The 25,062-nt window shown below is 35.2% G+C and overlaps 1 protein-coding gene across 1 annotated transcript in view; it reads left to right on the forward strand.

The window, feature by feature from the left end:
• LOC149067449 (uncharacterized) overlaps positions 1 to 25,062 on the forward strand; it is a 369,309-nt gene that overhangs the window by 300,846 nt on the left and 43,401 nt on the right. Inside the window, exons 34-41 of the mRNA XM_089252608.1 lie at positions 1,919 to 1,975; positions 2,288 to 2,509; positions 2,628 to 2,818; positions 14,065 to 14,290; positions 17,000 to 17,142; positions 22,936 to 23,036; positions 23,126 to 23,318; positions 23,436 to 23,727. Of these exons, the coding sequence (XP_089108734.1) occupies positions 1,919 to 1,975; positions 2,288 to 2,509; positions 2,628 to 2,818; positions 14,065 to 14,290; positions 17,000 to 17,142; positions 22,936 to 23,036; positions 23,126 to 23,318; positions 23,436 to 23,727 (1,425 nt within the window). The remainder of the gene's footprint in view (positions 1 to 1,918; positions 1,976 to 2,287; positions 2,510 to 2,627; positions 2,819 to 14,064; positions 14,291 to 16,999; positions 17,143 to 22,935; positions 23,037 to 23,125; positions 23,319 to 23,435; positions 23,728 to 25,062) is intronic.

The following is a 25,062-nucleotide window of genomic DNA, read 5'->3' on the forward strand; positions in this document are numbered from 1 at the left end:
GGGGAGGAGGGCTTTTTGAAGGATAAAAAAAAAAAATTAATTTTGTAACTTAACAATCAAAAGTAAGAGAAATTTTTGTAAATGAATTGCCGGAACTTACGAATGAATCTGGAAAATTTAGGATAAAAGAATAAATGTAATTGATACTATTTCGTAAACATTATATGTGAAAACAAATGGAAATTGTTGAAGCATTTGAACTGCTATCTACTAAATAACATAATGAATGGATGTGTATGTTCCATGGATGTAAAATCTGGTTTGCCTGCATTTTAAGGTCATTTCAGTGTTCAGCCGTTCTTCTTTCTCTACATCAATAAATAATAATAATAATAATTAATTGGGGCCTGTCAGGACTGCATGCTCTTCGGTTTCATTGCATACATCCTTTACACAAGTATATATACACTCTATGCTTGTTTTTATGAACCTGTACGCATGGGCGGAGATACGAGTGGGGGGGCCCAGTGTAAGGTGGAGTCTACTGATCTAATGTATATATATGAATTGACATCATCATCATCGTGCCCCCCACCCCAGACTTCCAAGTCTATCTCTGCGTATGCCTGTATGGCAGTCTTTCTCAAAGTGTGTGTCACTGTACCTGGGAGTGTTACCAACCTTTGTCAGGGGTGTTGCTGTGAGCTAGAGATATTGATTTTTGTTCATATTTATGCTTTGAAGTGGTTCTTTTATAAATGGAAATATCTACTGAAATATTCTAGGGAGCCACAGATGAATCATGAATTGGGCAAGGGAGCCTCAGGTGACAAAAGTTTGAGAACCACTGTCACAAAGACTTGGTAATTAGTTCATAAAATGGAAAGTTTATAAATGGGGGAAGATGAAAAAAAATGAAAAAGGACTTGGTCACATTCAAATTTTTTGATGATCTTTTAACAAATCATTTATTTTAGTTTGCTTCATCACAACATCTCGGTAAATATAAGATTTTATGAAATTGATGCAAAATAGGATAACATCATTTCAGTCGACTCCCACTTTAAAAAAAATTATCCTGGATGATGAAACACCGCTGGAACCATGCACCACTCCACAATAGTGTGGCTGGCAGGGCAATTATTTCAACTTTTTCCGGGGGTGGGGGCAAAGAACATGTACTCAGTATATATATATATATATATATATATATATACTGAGTACATGTATATGTACACATATATATATATATATATACCATTTTTAGTGTATTTTCAAAAACGGGGTGGGGGAGCAATGGTTCCCCTGACCCCTCCCAAATGACAGGCCTGGCAGGGCTCCAGCTCTGGGGGTCCCAGGACAATTATAGGTTTTTTTGTTTGTCATAATATGTACTCACTATAGAAGAGACGGGCCTGTGAAAAGTCTGGTGTGTGGTTCTGCCAAAGAACCAAGTCTAGGGGTCCAGCTCCGGATGTGGAGGCCATGGAATGACTTATTGCAGAAACAATGTTTTGCTGATCTTTAATAAGGGTACTCAATGTACTTTTTGGCGGTTTCTGTCTTTGTGAAAGTTTGCACGTAAATTTTTTTCAAAATTGTTTATTCTTTTTTTCATCTGCTGCCAAGTATGACATCGAAATTGAAGTTTACCTTTGGTTACAACATACTTGGAGGTGGCTGAAAGTATGAAATAACAAGAAAAATTACCGGAAGAAATATGAGCTCATTAAATAGAAATTTAATAGAAATGAGTTCGTAAAACAAAGATTTAGAAATGAGAGTTCAAAAAATAGAGCAGAGTTTAACATTAGCTCTACTGCATGCTGTTTGGGACAGAAGTCCAGTTTGTAAAAAAGAGCGTACTCATAAATTAGAGTTTCTTAAAATCAGTTGTTTTAGTACTAGTACACATTTTTTAAAATTTTTTCTTTTCATCTAGTATTACAGTCATATTAATTTTTAATTTATTTTTCAGGCTGAAGCAACAGAGTTTCTCTCATGTTTGAAATCTATAATTCGCTTTCCTGAAGAGGTATGATTACCTTAAAATCATAGAAACATTTTTAACAATTTGAAAAAGTTAAATTCGCAAAAGGAAAAAAAAACTTTCTTTTAATATTTTTTTTCTGGACAATCAAAACAGACAAGTATCTTTGAATTAATTTTCCTTGGATATATGTTATAAATCGGATTCTTGGATCTTTTTTTCCCTTCAAAAAACTATTGTATCGAAAATATTATTGAAAAAATCCTCTGGATTGATAGATTAATGGTATTTTTCAAATATTTTACATATATACATATAAATTACATTTATATCATCTAAGTTTTTTTAATATTTCAGATTGCAATTCATGACCTTAATGCATGTGTGGAACTTGTCAAACAAATTCTGTCACAACAAGATCAGTATGGTAGTACATTCCCATCTTCTATCTTATCTGATGAAATCTTTACCATGCTGTCTATACTAGCTACCACCTCAAGCAAGTTGATAAACATTGGTCACAGGGAATTATTGGATGTTTACCATTTTGCCCTGAATATGATGATTTCCCAAGTAAAGGTGAATTCTGTTGCTCTTATATTGCTTTCTTTTCTTCTTCTTTTTTTTTCTGGTTATTTATTCCTGTCATACAAGTTTTCAGTTTAGTCAATTTGGTTTATTTACAAAATTTTTATAGATTCAAATGGTAGAACGGTTCTGGTTTGAAGAGGAGTATCTAATAGAGAAACCTCATTTCATTCTGGCTGCATTATATCTTACTAAAGCGAAAGCTGTTCAAGGAAGTGTCAGCCTATCCACAAAACATGCAGAAACAAGCTTTCCATGTTGCAGAGATTTTGGTAACCATTTTCTCCAGAAAAAGCCCAGGTATTCAAGATGTCTCATTTACTAAATTTAGTTATTTCATTTTAATATGCTTGTTTCAAATATAAGAAAACAAAAACATGTACAGAGACAAAGGGGCCTTCAAGTATTACGTAAGAAGATTTTCAGAGCCATTTTCGCCCTCCTCCCCCCCATCAGCAAAATTTCGCCAACAGCTTAGAATAGTTCATATCTTCAAAAAGGGTGGTTGATGACGTAAGAAATCTTCCCCCTTGTCATCAAAAGTCAGTAAATCCAAAACCCCCTCCCCCCTTGATGCTGACGTAATACTTGAATGCCTACAAGCATATAAATATAAATACATACACTTTTTTGTGACCTCAAGGGAGCTAAAGGTCCTTCCAACAGGTCCACAGGGGGGTAAGAATTTTGAATACGTTTCAAGCAACAACTTATATAAAGAAGAGACATGTCATATTGTATGTTTGTTCATGTATTTACAGTTTCAGTATGTTGTATATAGTCAAGTTATTCAAGTTCTGTGAAGATTATACAGTTATATAATTAAATTACCTATTGTGAACATCAGTACAATGCAATATAAACATTACACATATTTTTACAAACAAACATATCTATACTTATCCTACATAATCCATATATATACAGGGTGATTATAAAAAAACTATCCCGACATATGGGCCCCTAACTGTCATATCATTCACAGAAACTGAATGAAATTTTGGCATAAGGTATTTTGATGTATGCGCTCAAGAATGATATGGAAAACAACAGTGTCATTCTAACAGTTACGGTTACAGTGAGAAAATTTCGAAAATATCAAATGGCAACACCAAGTTTTCTGTATTGGAATGTGATCTCCATTGTGAAAAACCCTAAATAGCGTTTGAACGGCAACTGTAGCATGAAAATCACCGGCGGTAGATAGGCTAAAAGTGAGGACAACCAATAAGGACAGAGAAGGAGCATAAAATAAAGCATTTTATTGTGTTTCACAAATTTTCCACATGACCTTGTGGAGGACTAATCAGGCTGGGATCTCAGCCGAAGAAACGGTGCGATGAATGAAACGAACATTAATGCTCTGGTGCACGGCCTTTTTACTTTTTCCTTGCCTAGCTCCGGGGATTTTCGTGCTACAGGTGCCATTCCAGCGCTATTTAGTGTTTTTCAGTATGGAGATCGCGTTCCAATACAAAAAACTTGGTGTTGCCATTTGATATTTTCGAAATTTTCTCACTGTAACCATAACTGTTAGAGTGACACTGTTGTTTTCCATATCATTCTTGAGCGCATACCTCAAAATACCTTATGCCAAAATTTCATTCAGTTTCTGTGAATGGTATGATAGTTAGGGGCTCATATGTCGGGATAGTTTTTTTATAATCACCCCGTATATACATTAATTAAACATTGTATGATTTTTCTTTTTTTCCTTTGTACTTTTTATCTCAATTACAATGTATCTGTCATAATCGTTTCGTAATCAATAATTTTAACAGTCAAAAATTTAATGATTTATTTTTTTATTGTTAAATTGAATTTTAGTGCAGAATAAGTTTAGTATTTTAGGAACAATCTAGAGAGGAGAAGCTCTTTTTTTATACAGTATTTTATTAGGTTTTGGCACTTGGTACACTCGATTTTGTCTAGTTATTTTTATATTTTCATTTTTTATTAAATATTTTTCATTTATTTGTAAACATTTTATAATTCGGTATAAGTAGTTTTGTCTTAGAGGTATATATATGGCACTGAATTTTGGTATTATCTATTATTATTTGAGATCTTTCTGTTATAAATGCTATTTAATTTATGGATATTGTCATAATATGCTCCTGCCCAGACACTAATTGCGTAATTAATGATGAAATATATTCATGCATAAAAAATGGATCTTTTAAAAAATTTTCATCAATCAAGTTTTTAATTTTATAAATAACTAGCTATATTACCCGGCGTTGCCCGGGTTTTCTTCAATGAGGCTTTTTGGATCACGTGATATCTCCCTCTTTCTTTGAGGGACATACAAACTGTGTCCAAGTTAACCAATATGGCAACTTCCCGCGCGACTCTGAAATAAACAAATCTAGATTTAAAGAAACGTAGAAGTAAACACTTTTTTCCTTTTTTAAAGGGCGCTAGGTAGTTAGTTCGATTCCCCCCCCCCCCCTCCCTTTTTGAACTTCAAGTTATCCATCTCTGCCTGTTTAAGCTTCCAAAAATGATTAGTTAAAGCTGTGGAATTTCTTCGATGCACTTTACGGGCCCATAATTAATTTTAAAACAACCTATAAACTATATGAATTTATGCAGTTGAATATTGAAACATTAATTTTCATGCTTGAGAAGATATAAATGGAAAGTTAAAATCAATGTTATTGCATGAATATCCAACTCAAAAGTAGGTCCGTCTAATCACTTCGTATTTAATTTTCTGGGCTTCGTATCTCTAAGCGAACTCAATATTTCAAAAATTGAGAATTCAATACACTTTCTTAAAATTATTGATGTAGTGGAAAGCCCCACTAAATTTCCGCATTTCTACAGTAAAATCGGCAATTTTAACACTGATTTCTATGAGGATCACCCTTTTCCTGACCCTCAAAGCGATGCTGATAATGATTATGACGTCATTCAAAAAAACCTCATTACTGGGAGAATTGAAAATGTGGCAAACCATTATAAAGGCATAAATATTATACATATATTGACAGCGTTGAAGAAGTGGCAAGCCATTGTAAAGGCATAAACACGTCTGAAACGCATTGCTAGGGAACCACGGTAACCAAAGTAAACGTTCGGAAAGTGATTGTTGAGGCCCAAAAACCATTGTTGCTGGACAGTTTTTTGCCCATTTAGGGCATTTGCCTGGGCTGACGAAATTTTAAAGTAGCCTATCGTTTAAGTCGGGTCCCATTTGGTATATATGCAAAATTTGGCGACGATCGATCTAAAATTGTAGATTTGTATAGAGAACATACACACACACAGACACACAGAAAATCAATTTTATATATATAGATTACTAATATTACCTGATCTTTTCCAATAAAATATCATAGTGAGTGTTCCATTTGAAGTCATGTTGTATTGATATACCCATATACATTTTCTATTTACAAGTACAAGTACAAATACAACGCCACAACAGGCAAATTGCCCAACGAGGTGGCTGACTTAACCCTATCGACGGCTCAGGGTCGAACACAAAACCTCTTCAAAAAAAGCTACTTATTTTCACAAAATCGTTTCAAAATGACCACAGTGTCACGTGATTCTAGAATGCTTTCCCCCCAATATGTGACAATGGGTAATTGGCATGTATGATAATCCGTCGAGAGGGGGCTGAACCGAAGTGACAGGCTGGTAACGCCCGGTGATTGACCCTTTCTTCCCAGAAATGTACTTTCTCCTTTCATTTTCTCCAAAGTTTTTCTATTTTCCGAACTAAATAAAAAACACATAAAGGCGGTATATACCCAAAATTTTGAACGAAATTATTGTAATGTGTTTATAGATGCTCAGCATTCTATGGTAAATAACTATTAATATAGATTAGCTTTAACAGGCAATAAAATTTACTTGCTTTCGCTTGTGAAATATTGATATGATTAACTTGGTAAGGGGCCGTTCAAGTATTACGTAAGCAAATTTTTAGCCATTTTTGACCCCCCCACCCCCGTGTCAGCAAAATTTCGTCATCAGCTCTGCCCCCTCTGATTCCTAACTCATATTTTCATAAATGGTGTTTGATGACGTAAGCATTATCCAACCCCCCCCCTCCCCCCCTTGTCATCAAAAGTCAGCAAATCGGAAACCCCCTCCCCCCGCCCATCGATGATGACGTAATACTTGAATGGCCCCTAACGGAATGTCAGAACGTATACTAAGAAGAAATTACTAATCCATCCACCAGGTATTTAAAATGTCCCAATATTTTCAAGTTGAACACTCTAAATATTCTGAATCTCGAGAAGCATTCCATGCCCCTTAATATTTTAATTGTATTTTTTAAATTTGATAGTGTTGAAGTATGTTCTCGCGATTTTGAGGTTCACCTAAAATGTGAATTATTTTTGAAAATCGAAAAGCTTTTTCGTAAATAATGTGCGTTGATTAAATCAGTGTTGTTGGAATTACTACTATTTGAGGCAAGGCATTGTAACAACTGATATTTATCAGTTGTTACAAATCTATTTGAGCAAAACTACAGCTACTTCCCAACCGAGGAATATCATTAAATAATTAATCTATCAAAACTTTCGGGTATAAAACTGCTTCTCATTGCTTTATTCACATTGTTTTTGAATATTCATGTCTTTTTTTCATGATGTCTTATGATCGTGGAGTTAATTTCGAAAATGAGCGTAGGTTTAGTGAGATTGAATACGCATATTAGATATACAGTCATTTGCATCGGAATATAATAAAATAATTCTCTCTGAAATATATAAATTTCGTGAATTAAATCATCTTACAAAAAAAAAAAATACATGAAAGCAAGTAACATACTGAAAAAAATTTCAAATACACAAATACTCGAAGTAAATAAAGTCACTGGAATTCAAAACGTGAAAGAAAGTTGTAAGTAGAGCCCGGATTAGACGCTAAAACGTGCACTAAAAATAAAGATGAATCTGCATTTTTAAAAATGTCGAAATACACCATGAAATAAAAATACCCGGTCTTTTTCAAAAAAATTAGAACACCCTAGAAATTTACGAGAGCAGTTCATGAAGATCTCAAGTTGGAAAGCTCAAATTAAGGGTACGGTTGTAATTTACATTTTCACCTTTCCACCTATGTGAATTGTTGCAGCAATTAAGTAATAGCTTCTAAGAAAAGAGTTAAAATCATGATGGAAAATGCAATTTATTTATCCATACCATACGTCTTCAACTTCTTCGTTTGAAGATGAAAAACGCAGATAGTATCAAGAATTCGCCAATGTGTATCAAACCTCATCGATATTTCGATGGTTTCGTAATATCTGATGATTGTACCCGCTACTAATCGTATCAAGAGATTGCGGACTCGAGCTAAAATAAATAAATTAATAAAAACCGATCAATTGCGAATCGCTATCGGGGAGCCGATAGCGAAGATGGAATTTATGGCTGAGGCTCGATTCGGGTCTGTGTCGGACACTCATAAATTCAATGTCTTGATGCATAAAATCCATGGCCAAGACCAAAGATGGCCACAGTACAATGTATTCATACAATATCAGCACGCCCCCCCCCCCCCCCTGTCCTAGCAAATACATGCGTAATTTCTGCGTTTTTCAGAAATTTCCCGTTTTTCTACCCGTATTGCGAAGATTGAATGATTGTAGGTTTCCATACATAAGTGGGAAAGACATGAAACTTATTCGATGAAGTTGACGTAAATTTGCATGAAAATATTCATGTAATAGAGTAATAGGTTTTAAGCCAAATGTTCTAATTTTCTCAAACAGCTTTCGGAGTGTTCTAATTTTTTAAAACAAAGAGGAAAAAATTAATTTGGTATTTTACAACGCGTTTAATCTACTTTATGCAAATTTTTTGCCACCGATATGCTCAAGATATGAAAGCTCATATATGCTCATGATAGAGAAGGAAAATGCAAATTATACAAATGTACTTGCGCTACAACCTTGAATTGCGCTTTCCAACTCGAATATTTCATGAACTGCTCTCGTAAATTTCTGGGTGTTCTAATTTTTTGGAAAGGTTGTATATATGCGGAAAATTGAAACCATTGTTGAATTATCCCGAATTATGGCATCAAAAATGAAAAATGCACGCAAAATTGAAAAAAAAATTATATATGCATTTGCAAGAGATAAAAAATGAAAAACTATGCTTTGGAATGTTCCAGTAAATCAAAAAAAGAAGCAAAAATACTTATACTATAATGCCGAAATATACATGAAATATAAAAATATGTGCCTTAAAAATGCGTTAATATGCCCTAAAGGCTCAGAATATGTAGGAGTATTGAAAAATATACGCATAATTAAAAATATATATATATATATTTATTTATATATGTATTTAAAGTGCGGAAATTTCCCTAGAGAGAAAATACACAGAGAAAAAAACGAAGAAAAAATCGTTCATTTCGGAATTCAGAAATAAGTCAGAAATGAAAAATATGATAAAAAAAGAAAACGCATTTATAGTGCAAAAATATCCAGAAATATGCCTCAAAATGAACAATAGTCAATGTTGAAATACTTTATTTTAAAAAAATTATTGAGTTATCTGATTATTGAGCGAGAAACTGAATGAGGGAAGTCATTTTATTCGAGAATCATGGTTTCGTATTTTTTAATTTTTGTGCAGAATGGCATGGAATCCAAGGAAATGACTGAATTCCAGGGCCGTCATTTCAACTTTTTCCAGGGGATGGGGGGCAAAGCACATGTACTCAATGCATGTATATATACATATATATACCCCCCTTCAAATGACGGGCCTGCTGAATTCGAATTTAAAAAATAGCAGATCACATGGGCGGAGATACGGGGGGTGGCATGGGCATTGCGCCCCCCAACGTCAAAGGTGAAGTCCACTAGTATAATGTATATGAGTATATATGAATTGATATCATCATCACCTTGCCCCCACAGCAATACTGACCGTGCCCCTCAGACTTCCAAGTTTATCTCCGCCTAAGGCAGATAATCTTATCACAAGAGAGATTTCTGCACATTTTCTAGGAAGTTTACACTCCTCAACCTTTTTTTGGGGATCGCGAATCTTTACAAAGAAAACTATTAGTAACATCACAATAAAGGAGAAAAAACAGGACATTCCATCTTTGCATCAACCATTTTGACAAAAAAAAAGGGTTTGCCAACTTGGCTCGGCATTTATTTGATACAATACAAGTTCCTTTTCTGAGAAAAAGCGTTCACTAGTTCTCTCTCTCTCATTTAGGATTTATTTTTGTTGCCCCATGGTCATTTTGTGCACACTTATCTGTTGTACCTACTGTGGGTACTAGAAGAATAGCCAGTTTTAAGAAGTCCGATAAAACAGCTGTTGTATTGGCACACAATAGACAATTGAAAGTACAACAGAGATGAGATTTTTTTAAACTCAAGCACCTGTATTTACGAGTCTGGATTTACTGGTTCGCAAGTAAAATGACATGCACCTTGTATAAGAATATACTATTACTACGGGGGGGGGGGGGGGGCTCTGCCCCCCTTCCGCCTTTGGCATCCAACCTACCTATAGAGTAGATAATAATAATTCAAAGCAAAAAAGAGCGAAACCCCTTTAGAACGTTGTTCAACGGACGGCTTTTAAAAGCCGAAACGATGCCAACGAGAACGACGTATTACCGAATAAAATTAAACTGTCTAAAAAACAATTTGAGCAAGACAAAGCTTAATAATAATACCCTCGATAAGTATATATGTATATGAGTATGCTCTTTCCTCATAATTTCAGTATTTCTTTGACAATGTTGCTAGCTATAGATCATAAGCGGAGATAGGCATGAAGGGCTGGGGGGGGGGGAGAAGATGACACAATGATGATGAGGTCTCCAGTACCAGAAATCTTGTCTAGTGTTTCTCATATTGTATTCTGCGCAACTCTGGGTTCCGCTAGTAATTTTAAGTTTTTATAGTTTCCCTCAGGTTTTTTTCTTCGATGTTCCTTTGTGCAATATACAGTAGGATCTCAGCAACCCGAAAAATAGGTCAACCGGGTACAGAAAGGCACGAAACTATAGTTCAGTACGGATAGAGCAAGCCGCAAAAAAAAACATATAAAAAGTTCTTGTTCTGTTCGAAATTTTTTTGCTGGCTTTTGATGGCAAGAAGCGGCGTCGGAGCCAGGGGTGTGGTTGGTGCACGATCACCCACACTATTTTGTAGCACCAGTATTAGCACCCCCAAATTAATTCAGAAATCTAAATCTTTTTCATGACAAGTCAAGCACCCATGTCTCCAGCGTGAAAAAATGTTAAATTAGCTTTGAACAGGATACCACAGCTTTCATGGAGCCCTTTTCCATCATGCTGCCCGGGGGCCCATAAAAATATAAGAAGCCGCTCGACTATCACGTCATCATCATCGTCGAGGCGAAACCACCAAGCTTCAGCGACAGAAATTTCTTCCTGAGTGAATGCGGCACTATTATTACCCAGATAAATGCAAAACACGAAGAAAAAAAAATATAGAACAAAATGTGAAAAAATTAATTTCCCTGAATAATTGGATACTTTCACGTTTAACAATACGAAGCAAACCTGAAGACAACGAGTGTGTTTTGCCCCATCGAGCAAGCTTTTTACAAATGCCTTGGAATGTTTGGTTCAAATAAATGTCTTCAAATTAGCCCTATCTGTTGATTCCGCTGAATGAAATTGAAAAAAAAAAAAAAGTTTTTTTTTAAAAATAAAAACTTAGGAAATTGTCGCTGAATAACTAGCTCAAAAATTTTAAACACCCAGTCGATTTCACTTGGCATGTTTAAGTGAAATGTATGCTTTAATTGTGTATACACATACATACAATATTGGCTAACAAACCAGAACATGCCTCTCAATCGGTCCCAAAGAGGGACAAAAGAGCAGGGCCTTCATTTCAACTTTTCAAACCTGTCAATAATTTGGTGTCAATTTTAGTAAAACATTAAGTTACATAAGAATCATAGTACATAAAACAAATGGTAAATAGAATATTCGTTAAAAAATATACACGAAGATACCCTAACCCAGCGGTTCTTAATTTTTTTTTTTTTGACTCACGGAGCCCCGTGGGCCTCTCATTTTAATTGATTTATCATATTTTGTTTATTCATTTCATTTTCCTCGACCGGTCGCAGAGCCCTGGAAAATGCACACGGAGCACCGGTTGAGAACCGCTGCCCTAACCAAGCTACTAACGAGTGAATTAGCACAAATATAATTAGTAATACCTGGAGGAAGAACTAATAACTAGTTCTCTTAGCACAAGCTGTAGTTTTCTGCGTGGATGATGAATGAATTATTGGATTCGGAATAAACCTCAGAACAGTGGTTAAATTTCATAGAGTTGAATATATATTCACAGATACGAATAATAAATATTTTTGTCAAATAAATTAACAATCTCTTATTTACTGGTAAACTTTTTTCTTTTCTTTCTTTCTTTTTTTCAACTACAACGTGGGTATTTGTGCCCTTTTCAAACCAAGTAATCCTTCTTTTCTCAATAAGCTATTCTTCTTTTCAAACATTGATGAGTTTGGGGAAGAGAGGACTACATTGTTGCAGGAAGGGGCGGTTTGACGACACTGTGTACCTGTCACTAACCGTACAATGAGATGGGGGAAGGAACTGGTTCCTGGTGAACGCATTTATGAGTTCGAGCCGAAATGACGGTAGTTGTCTTCGGACTCATATATGAGTTCAGGCCGAAATGACGGTAGTTGTCTTCGAACTCATATATGAGTCTTCACCGTTTAGAAGGTTAAGAACATCCTGGATCCCCGAGCCATTTTTTGGACGCCCTACCTACTACTGCTACACCACACATGCACCCCCCCCAACCCCGCGGAACCCCCCAACGAATCGGTACATGCGGGAATGTACGTGTAGTGAAACCTGACGTGAAGTTTTTTGTTTCTCTGTAATGCTTGTTATGTGTAGTGCTGCCATCTGTCACCAGTTTTTCTAACTATGAGTGAAGTGTTATGATTGAATGATTTATCGTTGTAGGACTGTTGCTCTCTGTGGCGAGACTTTTTAACGGGGAGATCGGCTCGCATTTGCGCCTTGAAGTTGGGAACCACAGAAAACCAACTTCAGCCGACCACCACTGTGGGGTTCGAACCCGGATCCTCGCATCGCGAGTCCGTCACTATAACCACTCGACCACCACAGCGGAATTTTGATAATGACAGTGATTATGCATTTTTAGGTTTGGGGCTTTTCAAGTATTATGTCAGCAAATTTTTAGTCTTTTTTGACCCCCCTTGTCAGCAAAATTTTGACAACACTGCCCCCACCTCCTAATGCATATTGGTGGGATCAGAAACATACACAGGATGGGGCATAAGGAGCTTGTGCGCCTTCCACCCAGATTAAAAAAAAAAAAATTTAATTAAAATTGTGAAAGAAAATACCTTTATATGTTATTATAATCAATTTCTGCTAATTTCAATGCTATTTGAAGCGTAAGAAATCAAAATTTCTCTTAAAAAAAAAATTGCGACCCACCCTTTAAACCATACATGGTATACCCTTGACCCGCAGACCAAATGTGGCCCTGAAGGTTGTCTGATGTGGCTTGCCCCCTCAAACGTAATTTTGTAAAAATGAAATAAGCGGGACATTTACAAATCGCTTAAATGACCTGTGGCACAATGCCAGAGCATTTAAGTGGTCCATGGCACATTCAGATCACTGAAGTAGTCCTCAAAGATCAGTAAGTAACCCGTGACGCTGTTCCAGAACACTTAAACGATCCATGGCACATTTAGAGATCCCTTGAGTGACATGTGGCACAGTTTTAGAACACTTAAGCTGCCTTAGTACGGTTCTACATCACTCAAATTACCCGCGGAACATTCCCAGATTATGTAAGTGATCCGTGGCATAATTACGGATCACTTGAGTGATGTGTGGCACAGTTCCAGAGCACTTGAAGGATCCGTGAAGCATTTAGAGATCACTAAAGTGGCTCTGTAGGGGTTAGAATGTTAGTTCAGACCAATATTTATTATTATTTATTCCATAGTTTTTTAGATAGTTACTTAGATCTAGTTTTTCCATTTCTATGTTTTTATTTTTGGAATCCATATTAATTTGATGGAATAATTTTTGTTTATCTTGGAAATTCAGAAGTCGGTTTTTTACTCATTTTTCAATTATTTTTGAAAAAACGGAGTATCAACGGTCTACAATTTATCGAGTCATACTATCTATGGCTTTATAAATAGGATGAACGAGAGAGTTTCAATTCATGGTAAAAGATTCCATTCAAAATGGAATGATCGATACAATTTTTTTTTATTGTATGTAGATGATATTTTTAAATTATTGTCATCATTTTACATGTCAGTCCATCACATCCACTTGCTTTACTTTACTTTATGTCTTTCATTACGTGTTTCAATTGTTGATGTATCTCAATATTTATTTAGTTAACATTCTTCGGCTGAAGCCTATACCAGGGAATGCAGGGGGGATTTACAATTGGAAAGAAATTAAAAATTTCAGTAAGAGTTTTTGATAACAAAAGAGCAAACATGATTTGTCTTACTTCGTATATATTTTAGGTCATTTGATGGAAATTCACCTGATGGCTGCATACTTTTGATAGCTGAAGAGCATAGTGCATTAGTTGATCCAGATTCTGAGGGGTCTCGTGAATATGCTCAGTCATATATCATTTCATATCATTTATTTAGCTGCGACAATTTTCATCATTATGAAATAGAAAACTTCGTCTTTGGAGATAACAATAGAATTCAAGTGGACTTCCATTTGCAGAATGCCTCTGAGGTTTGTATAGCCACACTATCTTAGACTGTGTAAATATTGGCATTCTCTTTATTTTATTTTTAACTTTCTCTACCCCAGTTTTTTGATTGAACTGTATGTACCTCATATACATTCATAGTAACTCTACACATGTTAATGTGCATAAAAAATAAAGTTCATATAATCATAGATTTTCAGTTATGTGTTAATTACAGTCGAACTTGGCTATAAGCGCATTGAAGATTCCACAGAATTTTGCTGTTGTAACTGAGGTTGACTTTTTCAAGGCATTTGAAATTTATTATCAAATACAAACATAAAGGTGTAAAAACACATATAAAAACATATTTCACTATGATAAGGATGATCATAGCTTAGCTAGAGAAATAGAAGAAATAAGGATCACATAAATATATGAACATTGCAGATTCTCACCGAAAATGTTGCTGTTTGTTTGCCAATTATTGCATATAAATAACCCTTGACAGAAAGTGAAGAGCTACAACTAATATGCAGTGAATTAAATGATATTTCTCAAAAAGAAAAATAAATTTTTTGAAGTTATGCCAATTATCTTCATCTCTGATTTTGGTGAAGATTGTGAATCTAAGTAGTTCTAGTTCTAGGCATTTTCTGGTGAAAACATGTAAGAACTAAAGCAAAAAGTGTAAAAAAAATGTCGTTATATCCAAGGTTGTTAATTTTATCGATGTTAAAAGCAAAATTCATTAACACTATTCTCTATGGGAAAGAGGACTCTCAGTGAAGGATATTTTACCTGAGTTGTTGTTACAACCTCGTTGAGTGTACATGATAATTAGTATTAGAAATCAATTTCACAGAATTAATTCCTGAAATCAAGCCTGATTTTATACCTTGTCTGTAACATTTTTGCATGCATGCCAACCTTTTAATCAAGTCTCTTCATAATGGCAAAGCTCATTGCTGGGGGCAGTCTCCCAGTCTCCTCAAAATTTTAGTGGTCGAGTGGTTATAGTGCCGGACTCGCGATGCGAGGATCCGGGTTCGAACCCCACAGTGGTGGTCGGCTGAAGTTGGTTTTCTGTGGTTCCCAACTTCAAGGCGCAAATGCGAGCCGATCTCCCCGTTAAAAAGTCTCGCCACAGAGAGCAACAGTCCTACAACGGTAAATCATTCAACCATAACACTTCACTCATAGTTAGTAAAACTGGGGGCAGATGACAGCACTACACATAACAAGCATTACACAGGAACAAACTTTACGTCAGGTTGCACTACACGTACACGCACATTCCCGCATGTACCGATTCGTTGGGGGGTTCCGCGGGGGGGGGGGGGGTGCATGTGTGGTGTAGCAGTAGTAGGTAGGGGCTCGGGGATCCATGATGTTCTTAAGTCAGCCACCTCGTTGGGCAATTTGCCTGTTGCGGCGTTGTATTTGTATTGTATTTGTATTATTTTTATGACTTTTTTTTTAAAATCCAAATCAGTTTTTGTCAACTTCAAAAGAAAAAATAGTGAATCTGACATTCTATATCGAACTAGCAATAATACCTGGCACTGTGCGGGTTTTCTTCATATACTAGGAACATTAAAAAGTGAGAAACCATTGTTTCGGAACTAAGGTAAATAAAGTAGACATTCCTGAAGTCATTGTTGCTAGATTGTTTTTGATAATATTAGACATTTGCCCAACTCGGACAAACTTTTAAAGTAGCCAGGGCCGCAACTGGATACGTAGTCAGCCAGGGCAAGAACACATGTAGGCGCCCCCTCATAATGCTGGAGGAGAGGGTGAAGAGTTAAATTTGCACCCCTTTTGTCTTGCATCCGGGGCACCAGACCCTCCTACTCCCCCTTAGTTGCAGCGCTGAAAGTAGCCCATCGTTTAAGTTGGGGCCTGTTTGGTACACATACTTGACAAAGATTGGTATGAAATTTTAGATTTGTATAGAGAACATTCACTCACATAGACAGACACACAGAAAATCAATTGAAGTCGAATCCCGTTATAACAAACTCCAAGAGACTGGAGAATCACTTTGTTATAACAGAATTTTGTTATAAAGGAATTTCAGGTTGATTGCACTGTTCCTATGTAAACTTATTTGAGGGATTAGTAAAGTATTCGTTAAAATGAGATTTTTGCTCTAATGGTATTCGCTAAAACGGGATTCGACTGTATATATATGTGTATTGATATCAATTTTTTTTTTGTTTTACAGTGTCATTTGTGAGTGAACTTTAAACTTTCTTTCATTTCTGAAGAAGTACTCTAGGTTATAAGTTATCTTAGTGTAAACTGCACCTTTTTATGTCAATTCATTGATTTGCTATTAATTTCATATTTATTCTTTGCTTGAAATTTATTCTTTGGAAATGCTGTTTTTGTGTTATGCCATTTTGCATTCGATAGGATAATGAATAGGATAATAACAACAAAGAAATCCTTGAACAGAAGTTTCTACAAAAAAAAACCAAAACAAAAACAGACTTCTCTCTCTCCAGTTTTTCACGATTTGCTCTAGTTCTGCATTTTATGGTAGAAATCCATAAAAACTATAGAAATTCTGTAGTAGTTAGCAAGTATGCATATATGTATTCTCTAGATGAGTTTTTTTTAATATGTTTATGTAAGTTAAATTTAGGTTCTAGGCTAGATTAGTTAAATTAGGTTTAAATGTTTATTTGATAAATGAAGCTGCGTGATTCGTTTTCAAATTCTGATACCTCTTCCTTTTTTTTCAGTCTCAAAATCTGACTCTTCTGAGTAAAAACATCAACATTCATACTATAAACATTACTGAAGCACTTGTGGGAAGACTTTTATCCGTTTTCATCCAGTTCGAAACAGAGACGAAACGCAGCTTTCCAGTTAAGGTTGTTCTCAGGTACTTTATCCAATTTTTTTTTTTTTTTAACCATACAATAATATTTCCTGCAATTTTTCAGCTTCTTGTTTTAAAAATGCCTTCTATGTTGCAAATGAGATGTGCATGTCTGACGTGCCAGGAACTTTGTCTCAACCTCTATGATTTAGTTAGGTGAGCAAAGTTTCAGGTGTGTCAGACATTGTGCATTGGCCATCAGTTTTCTGGTGCATTTAAGCCCAACTTTCTTCAACATAGTCATTCTTTGACAGGGGAGTGATTAAGTATCTGCTGAGCGCACTGCTCATGCACCTGAAAAGTTGTCTCAACCTGGATTTATGATAAGGTGAGCAAAGTTTCAGGTGTGTGGTCTTGTGCAATATTTCTTCATGAACACAGATGTTACTACTCACATCTTCTGAAGGTCTTACAAGTACCTGTATAAATGTTTCACATTAAACGTTCCAATACATTATGAAATATAGTAAATGCTGTTTATTATTGTAAATAATGTTATAATTTTTGCAAAGTATGAACCAGAGGCAGGGCTGGATTAACCACTAAGCAAAATAAGCACATGCTTAAGGGCATCAGGAAAAAGGGGGCAACAAAAAAAGTTATTAAAATGTTTTTTTTTTCATGTGCAAGTATTTTCCAGCATCAAGCATCAGAAAAAAAATCCTAGAATTTTTGATTGATTGTATAAACCATAGTTTCCCAACCTTTTTATCCTATCGCCCAGTACCGTCTTAACACATGGGCCCACCTGGGCATGGCCTGGGGGATTCAAGGGAAGAGGGGCCTCACAAAAATGAGAAACGGTTGAAATTTTTGAAAATTTGTCGAGTAAAGGGCCTCTGGAAAATCACTTGGCCCGGGCGCCCATGATACTCTTAAGTCGTTCCTGCTATCACCCCCTTCTTCAGAAATTTTTTTCTCCTATCGCTTCCCAACACAATCTAACCCATAGGATCCTATAATCCTATATTATACCCGTAGCTTCTACCGCCCCTCTGGAACATTCCATCGCCCCCAGGGGGCATTAACACCCACATTGGGAATCACTTTGTGCCATCTTTTTGATGAAGATCTTCATATGTATAGATGAAGACCTTCATCAAAAAGATGGCAAAAATGGGGAAAAACTAATATTATTGCAAACTATTGATCACATTAATGCTGCGTTTTTGGAAAGAGATTTCGTACAATTTCCACAAAGTAAGCTTGGACCTTTTTAAGCATATTATAGGACTTTTGGACGAATTGATTTTTTAGAAACCCCCCCCCCCCTTACGTAGCTAAAAATACCTGCCTACCAATTTGTATACTGACCATCACAAATTGTAAACAGATGTAATTGTCATGAGGTCCTCAGGCTGTGTCCGGGTGAGACCCATGCATTAAAGAGTAAAATAAGTTATACAGAATAAGGACATAAAGTTAAAAATATGCAAATCTTTATGAATCAACTTCATGGTTTCAGGGAGATGCAATGAATGGGCTATGACGAAGTCAGAAGCAATATATTATTGTTAATTATTGTTCCTCATGAGACAGTTTTGTGCCCTTCTAGCATATAAGCCGCACCAGTAAAATAATCCAGAAAACTTGCTGCTGTGTTCCCAGCCAGATGAAATGCGTAAAAATCATTGTTTTCTCTGCAGATTATTCAGTCCAGTGAGCTCATAATTTGAAATATTTGTAATTATTTTTCTCTTTTGTCCCTGATTCGGTGCTCTATGGGTCGCATAGGTCAGTGGTTCTCAACGTCTTCAAGCCCACGGCCCAGTTTCATTCATTGTTGTGAGTCGAAGGCCTGGTCAAATACATGACCAACGGAAAATGAATAAGAGAAAATGAAACACTAATCACTCTCACGGCCCGGTATGAATGAGGTCAGGGCCCAGTACCGGGCCGTGGCCCGGCGGTTGAGAAGCACTGGCATAGGTTACATAGGCCTAGAGCCATCTTTTTTGTGATTTGATCTAGAGTCCTTAGAATGTGGGTATAGAGACGCCTTAGAGTTCAATCCACCATAAAAGTAAAACAAATGCTAACAGATGTAAATTGCAACTCGGAAATATACCAAATGAAGGAAGAAAAAATATCCAGTGACGGTGGTTCACAAAAAATAAGGTACCCATGAGTAATATAGTGGTTGATTTTGAAACTGGTTTATGAAATCCTAATAAGCAGTCGATGGAAGAAAATATATTAAAACTTCTTCTAAAGATTTTGAAAAAAAAGCTCCTAAAAATCTAAGGTCTTTCTTTTTGGGAAATAAAGAAAACTTCCAAAGATGTTCCAAAAAAAAAAAAAAAAAATCTAGAAGATGTGTTATTGTCAAAGACTTTCCAGGTGGAAAAAAAGGGGAGGAGCGACTTTCATTTTCCGTTCTTAGAAATATTCACATCATAATTCTACCATAGATTTGTTACTTCTGAAATATAAATTTTTTTTTTAATTTATAGATTCAGTATCGAGTAAAATATAGTTGTAGGTGTTGGGGGGGGGGGGGCAACAAAACCATTCACGTGCTTAAGGCTTTTAAACGGCTTAATTCAAATCTGATCAGACATATATCACAACAGGGAAAAAAACTATTGTTATCAGGGTTTCAAGGGTTTTCTGCTATTAATTGTTTTTCCCATTGATTTTTTCCTCTTTTTTTGTGCATTTTGAAGATGTATACAGCCTTCCCCCCCCCATGAGTTATACATATCAGCCTGCAGGCTATGTAGGACATATGGAGAAAAATGTCATTCGCCACTAATCATATGCAGTGTATGTATGAAGGATATGTTTGCACCAACTCCTGCCTGAACTGGCCTATTGAAGAACTTCATTCAACCCACAAATCATCAAAAAATTTATTTTATTGTATTGCAATACAATATAGGATATGAGATTAAATCTAATGCATTTAAGAAATAGAATTAGGCTAACTGTGGATATAGATCTACACTCATGAAAATATGTACAACTTAAAAATGTTTGAATAAATGTTTTCAGTGTTTTGTGATCCTTATTTTGTCAGGGAAGAATTAATTAAGATCTTGTATAGCCAACATTACTATTACTGAACCAAAAATGGCCCATGAGCTGAAAATTTTGTGCACCTATGAGATAGAACAAGTAATTATGTGAACTAAATGAAAATAATTTACTTTTAAACAATTCTTACTACGAAGAAAAACATGCAATTTTTTTTTTTAATTGAAACCTATTAGGACTCATACTAACCCGTTAATGCCGGTTGGTAAGAAAATTTCACATTCTAAATTTTAAGTTTTTTCTTTGCCAATAAATGGTGGAAGTGGTTCCACTCATTATTTTTTGTTTTAAAAAAAAAATCAAAGTCGCCATTAATGGGTTAAGATATAAATCATCTGTATCATTATCACTCAGAGTCGCACAAAAATCTTAACTTGATTTGTGTTAATCAGTTTTTTTTCCCCGTCTCCTAATTTTTTTAAGGTGTCAGTATCAAAGAAATCAAATCTGCATGAGCTTCAGTGATTTCACAGGGTTCAAGATAGCGGCTATTTGTGTATTCTAATTTGTTCATATTATTTTATTTTTTCATCTGCTTGTCTTTGCCTCCCCCTCAGTTGGAGGCATATAGTTTCTCTAATAATTCTATTTCAGTACAAAAAAGATCAAACAAAATACATCAATCATATTTTTGTGAGTAGCAAAATATAAATGGCAGAACATCTGCAAGTGTCATCCTATAGCATATAAGTTTTTTGTGTCAAACACATGAAGAAACATTTCCTTGGAGTAAAGGCCCGTTTACACGAGGCAAGCGCTTTAGTGGGCAACTTAATTTTAACTTACCGATTCTTCTTGAAAGTGTCCACACGTATAAGTGGCAAGTAGATGCTCATTGGATAATTTTTACGGAGGCGAGCGCAGTTAGCGCATGCGCGCTTCAGTCTACTCAAATCCACGGAGAGAGAGAGACGCAACGTGCGGGAGTATAATAGTAATAATTTTTTATTTATCTGGCATTCAGAGAGGTGCTTTTTTTAAAACTCATAGCTTTCGTAATGATGGATGAAGATGATCAGGTAGAACTTACGAATACTGTGATCACAGCCACATTATATGATATTTTTTTTAAAGAATATAAATTTATTCACTTAAATAAATTTATTCAATAAAAAAGGGGAAACTTTCTTCTCACTTACGCGAGAGCAACACACTGAGCAAGAAGTAGGTCACGCAAGGGAAACAGTTCGCTTGTCTCCTTTTTTCGCCTTTGCCACCCACGTAAGGGGGGGGGGCGAGAGATGACGCCACAGGCGAAAAAAGAATACACAACATATTATAAACTTATGTAAGTCATCGAGAAGAAATATAAGATTTCTCTATTTCTCGTCCAAGTTGTAAATATCGATTATATGATATTTTAATCGAAGTTGAAGAGGAGATAAATTATGAATTATGTAAGCCGAAAATACGGGAGAAGATTCTTGGCATTTGTAGGAAATTCTAAGGGTTAAAAATTAAATAATAAAAATTCATTAAACAAAAATTATTTCCAAATTTTCGAAATCATTATTATTTTTTTAATTTAATCTATAGAGATATCTTTGTTAAATATTTGATCATGTATTTTTACAACAGATGGCAGCAAATTCGTTCTGGACGAGAGAAATATTCGAAACCCCCCTCCAATTTTTAATATATAAATCCTCCCCACCCGATATATATTTTTGAATCTTCAATTTTTTTCCACTCCTGACATCACGTTGACAGAATATTCTATAGCTTTTTCCAACATCGAATAATTTTTAGCTTGTTTGTTAAGGTAATTTTCATTTCTGTAGTTCAACAAACATTCATGGCGAATATATTTTTCAACAAACTTGAAGGTGTCCTGTGGCCACCTCACCACTCACCATCCAATATTTCCGTGGAATTCTAGCGAAACTTCAGGAGACGACGGAGTATGAACAGGTTCACGCTTGAGATCAAAATAAACCCCTCCGTGAGAGAGCAAAATGACCCCTCCAGCGCAGCAGGTCACGCCCACTGGCGCATGCGCATACGTCTACTTAACCGGAAAAAATAGAACCGTTCTTATCTGACTTACCAACTAAATCACTTCTGCACTTGCGCACTTGTCAACTAAAGCCGTGTAAACGGCCCTTATCGTCTGCATACATCGTATCGTACTCGGCAACTAAAAATTAAGTTACCAACTAAAGCGCTTGCGTCGTGTAAACAGGCCTTCAGGTCAAGTATCTTTGATGCACGCAATTTCAATACAATGATATTGTTAGTACATCATTAATTTTTGGTGGCACTAAATACAAAGGCCACAACAGGCAAACTGGCCAACGAGGTGGCTGGAAAAAAAAACAAATGTGGCCATAAAATTATGGATGCCAAATATATTCAAAATTTAGCAACCCAAAATTAAAATCAACTTTTGAAGGGCAAAATGTTTGTTTGATAATTTGTCCTCACAATTAATACCATTTTAAATTTGATCAAGGTGTTTAATTAAGGTACATTTTTTAACAAAATCTATGTTTTGAATCCTAGATAAATATATTTTGCTCTATCATCATCATATAAATGATTTTTTCTCTGTATCATAAATACATTCATGATTTTTCTTTTCAAAAAAAGAGGAATTCTTCCATACATTCTTGCATTTTTCATTGCAACCGTAATTCCATCATATATCATAAATATGAAACCTTTTAATTAGCATAAATAAGAAAATTTAATTTTTCTTATTACTCAGAGATTGCAAAAAAGTAATTCATGTGCGTAATTCAGTTTTGGTTATTTTTCCAGCCGAAATGATGTATTCTCGATGGATAATTTTCTGGGAGAATATTTGTTTGATTACTCAGAAAATCACATAAATATATCAATCCCACCTGAAACAGTATCAGGTGAGCTAATTATAGACAACTATGTAACTTATTATTTCAATAGTTTTCATCTTGCTCATTGATTTAAACTTATAATATTTTTTTTTTAGTTTCAGGAACTTATTACTTTGCTTTATTTGATGGCAACTATGACAATGAAGATTATATGGACAGAGATTCACAGCAGAGATATTACACCATGTCTGCATTTGCCAGCTCTTGTGCTCAGAAAATAGGAAAGCATTGGACCTCTTTAGGTTGTATGGCATCTTCTGGTAAAGAGATTGGAAATGTAGCATGCAAGTAAGGATTTTTTTTTACTATGATAGGTCTTTAATTATTCCATTGAACAATTTATAATCTTTGACTTTTAGTCAATATAAACTAATAATTTTTCTTTTTTGGTTGTTATGTTGGTAGGTGCCACTCTCTTCATGGAATCACTGCTTCTTCTATTCACGTGCCAGCTAAGATAGCAGTCATATCCATAGATTTTCTTCTGAACCAATATGTGAATGCAATTCCTGTAACAGTTCTGGGGGTCGTACTACTGATATACATAGTCTTGTTCATACCTGTATACCTTGATGATAGGAAGAAACACATTTGTGTTGTTCCAGTGCCTTTGAAAGATAACAGACTCGATCATAAATATATGTATGTGGTGACTATTAAGACTGGATTTTTTCATGGTGCAGGCTCCAGTGCAAAGGTACAAAGTACAGTTTATTCATTAAAAATCTCAATGTTTTAACTCAATTTTTTTTTTTCAAAAGGATGGCAAAGAACTCAATTTCAATATCATTGTATGTCAATTTAATTTCTTCATATAATTTGAAGGTATTAAAATATTTTTTTTATTCAATTTTTTATAAAAACATTGAAACTGATGCTATTTGCTGTGCATTTAAAATAATAAAGTTAATAAGTAAAACTAATTAGTTTTCTGAATAGAAATGTTGAATTATTAATTAATTAAATTCAGAGACAGCATGGGCAGTTCAAGTTCAAAAGGAATGCAGGAAAATATTTCTTAGTTATTCATGTTAAAAATGATGCATTGAAATTTATAAAATATATAAATCCTATTTATTTTTCTTGTATGCTATTAGTAATGAGATAGAATATATAAATAAAAAATAAATAAAAAAAACCGCTTGAGGATGCAGCCTTTCAAAGCATGGTGAAGATAATAGTTATAATATAACCCCACACCTTGAAATATAAATATAATTGTTAAACCCCATATAGTGGCAAGATAATAAAGCAGAAGGATGCCTGTGCAGGTGGCAGCAGCTGTATGGTTAATTATTGCATCATATCTATGTGCTAAAGACAGAAAATCCATATGACTGCATGTGCACCATGCTGTGGTAGCCACATGACTGATTAAATGTTTTTCTCCTAAGGCAATGAAACTAGTGAATCTTGAATCTTGCCACTAAAATTTTTATTGCACCAATTCTCATGTTTCCAGCTAATTACCTGTATAGAAGAAACAATTCGAATGCAATTTTTTGATTTGTTAGGGGCTGTTCAAGTATTACGTAAGCAAATTTTAAACTAATTTGCCCCCCTCCCCCACCTTGTCAACAAAAGTAAGCAAAACTCTGACCTCCCCCCCCCTTGTCAGCAAAATTTTGTCATCAGCTCTGCACCCCTGAATCCTAACACATATTGGTGGGATCAGAGACGTACGCGGGGAGGGGGGCATAGGGGGCTCAGGCCCCCCTCCCCACGATCAAAAATTTATTTTTCTAGCGCAAAAAAATAATTTTATTTAAATTGAAATTTAAGAAGAAAATACTTTTATATGTTATTATAATCAATTTCTGTTAATTTCAATGTTATTTGAAGGCTATGAACTCAAAGTTTATCTTTAATAAATTCAATGTGACCCACCCTTTAAGCCATATAATAATGAATCACATAAAGGCCCGTGGATCAAATATGACCCTGGGGGTTTTCTGATGGGGGCCTGCCCTCCTCAAACCTAATTTTGTAAAAATGAACGAAGCAGCACATTTACAGATTGCTTAAGTGACCC

Source organism: Pholcus phalangioides, unplaced genomic scaffold (assembly GCF_987345545.1).
Source record: "Pholcus phalangioides strain wild (caught in Gottingen) unplaced genomic scaffold, Ppha-v1.0 ptg000030l_1, whole genome shotgun sequence".
Lineage (NCBI taxonomy): Eukaryota > Metazoa > Arthropoda > Arachnida > Araneae > Pholcidae > Pholcus > Pholcus phalangioides.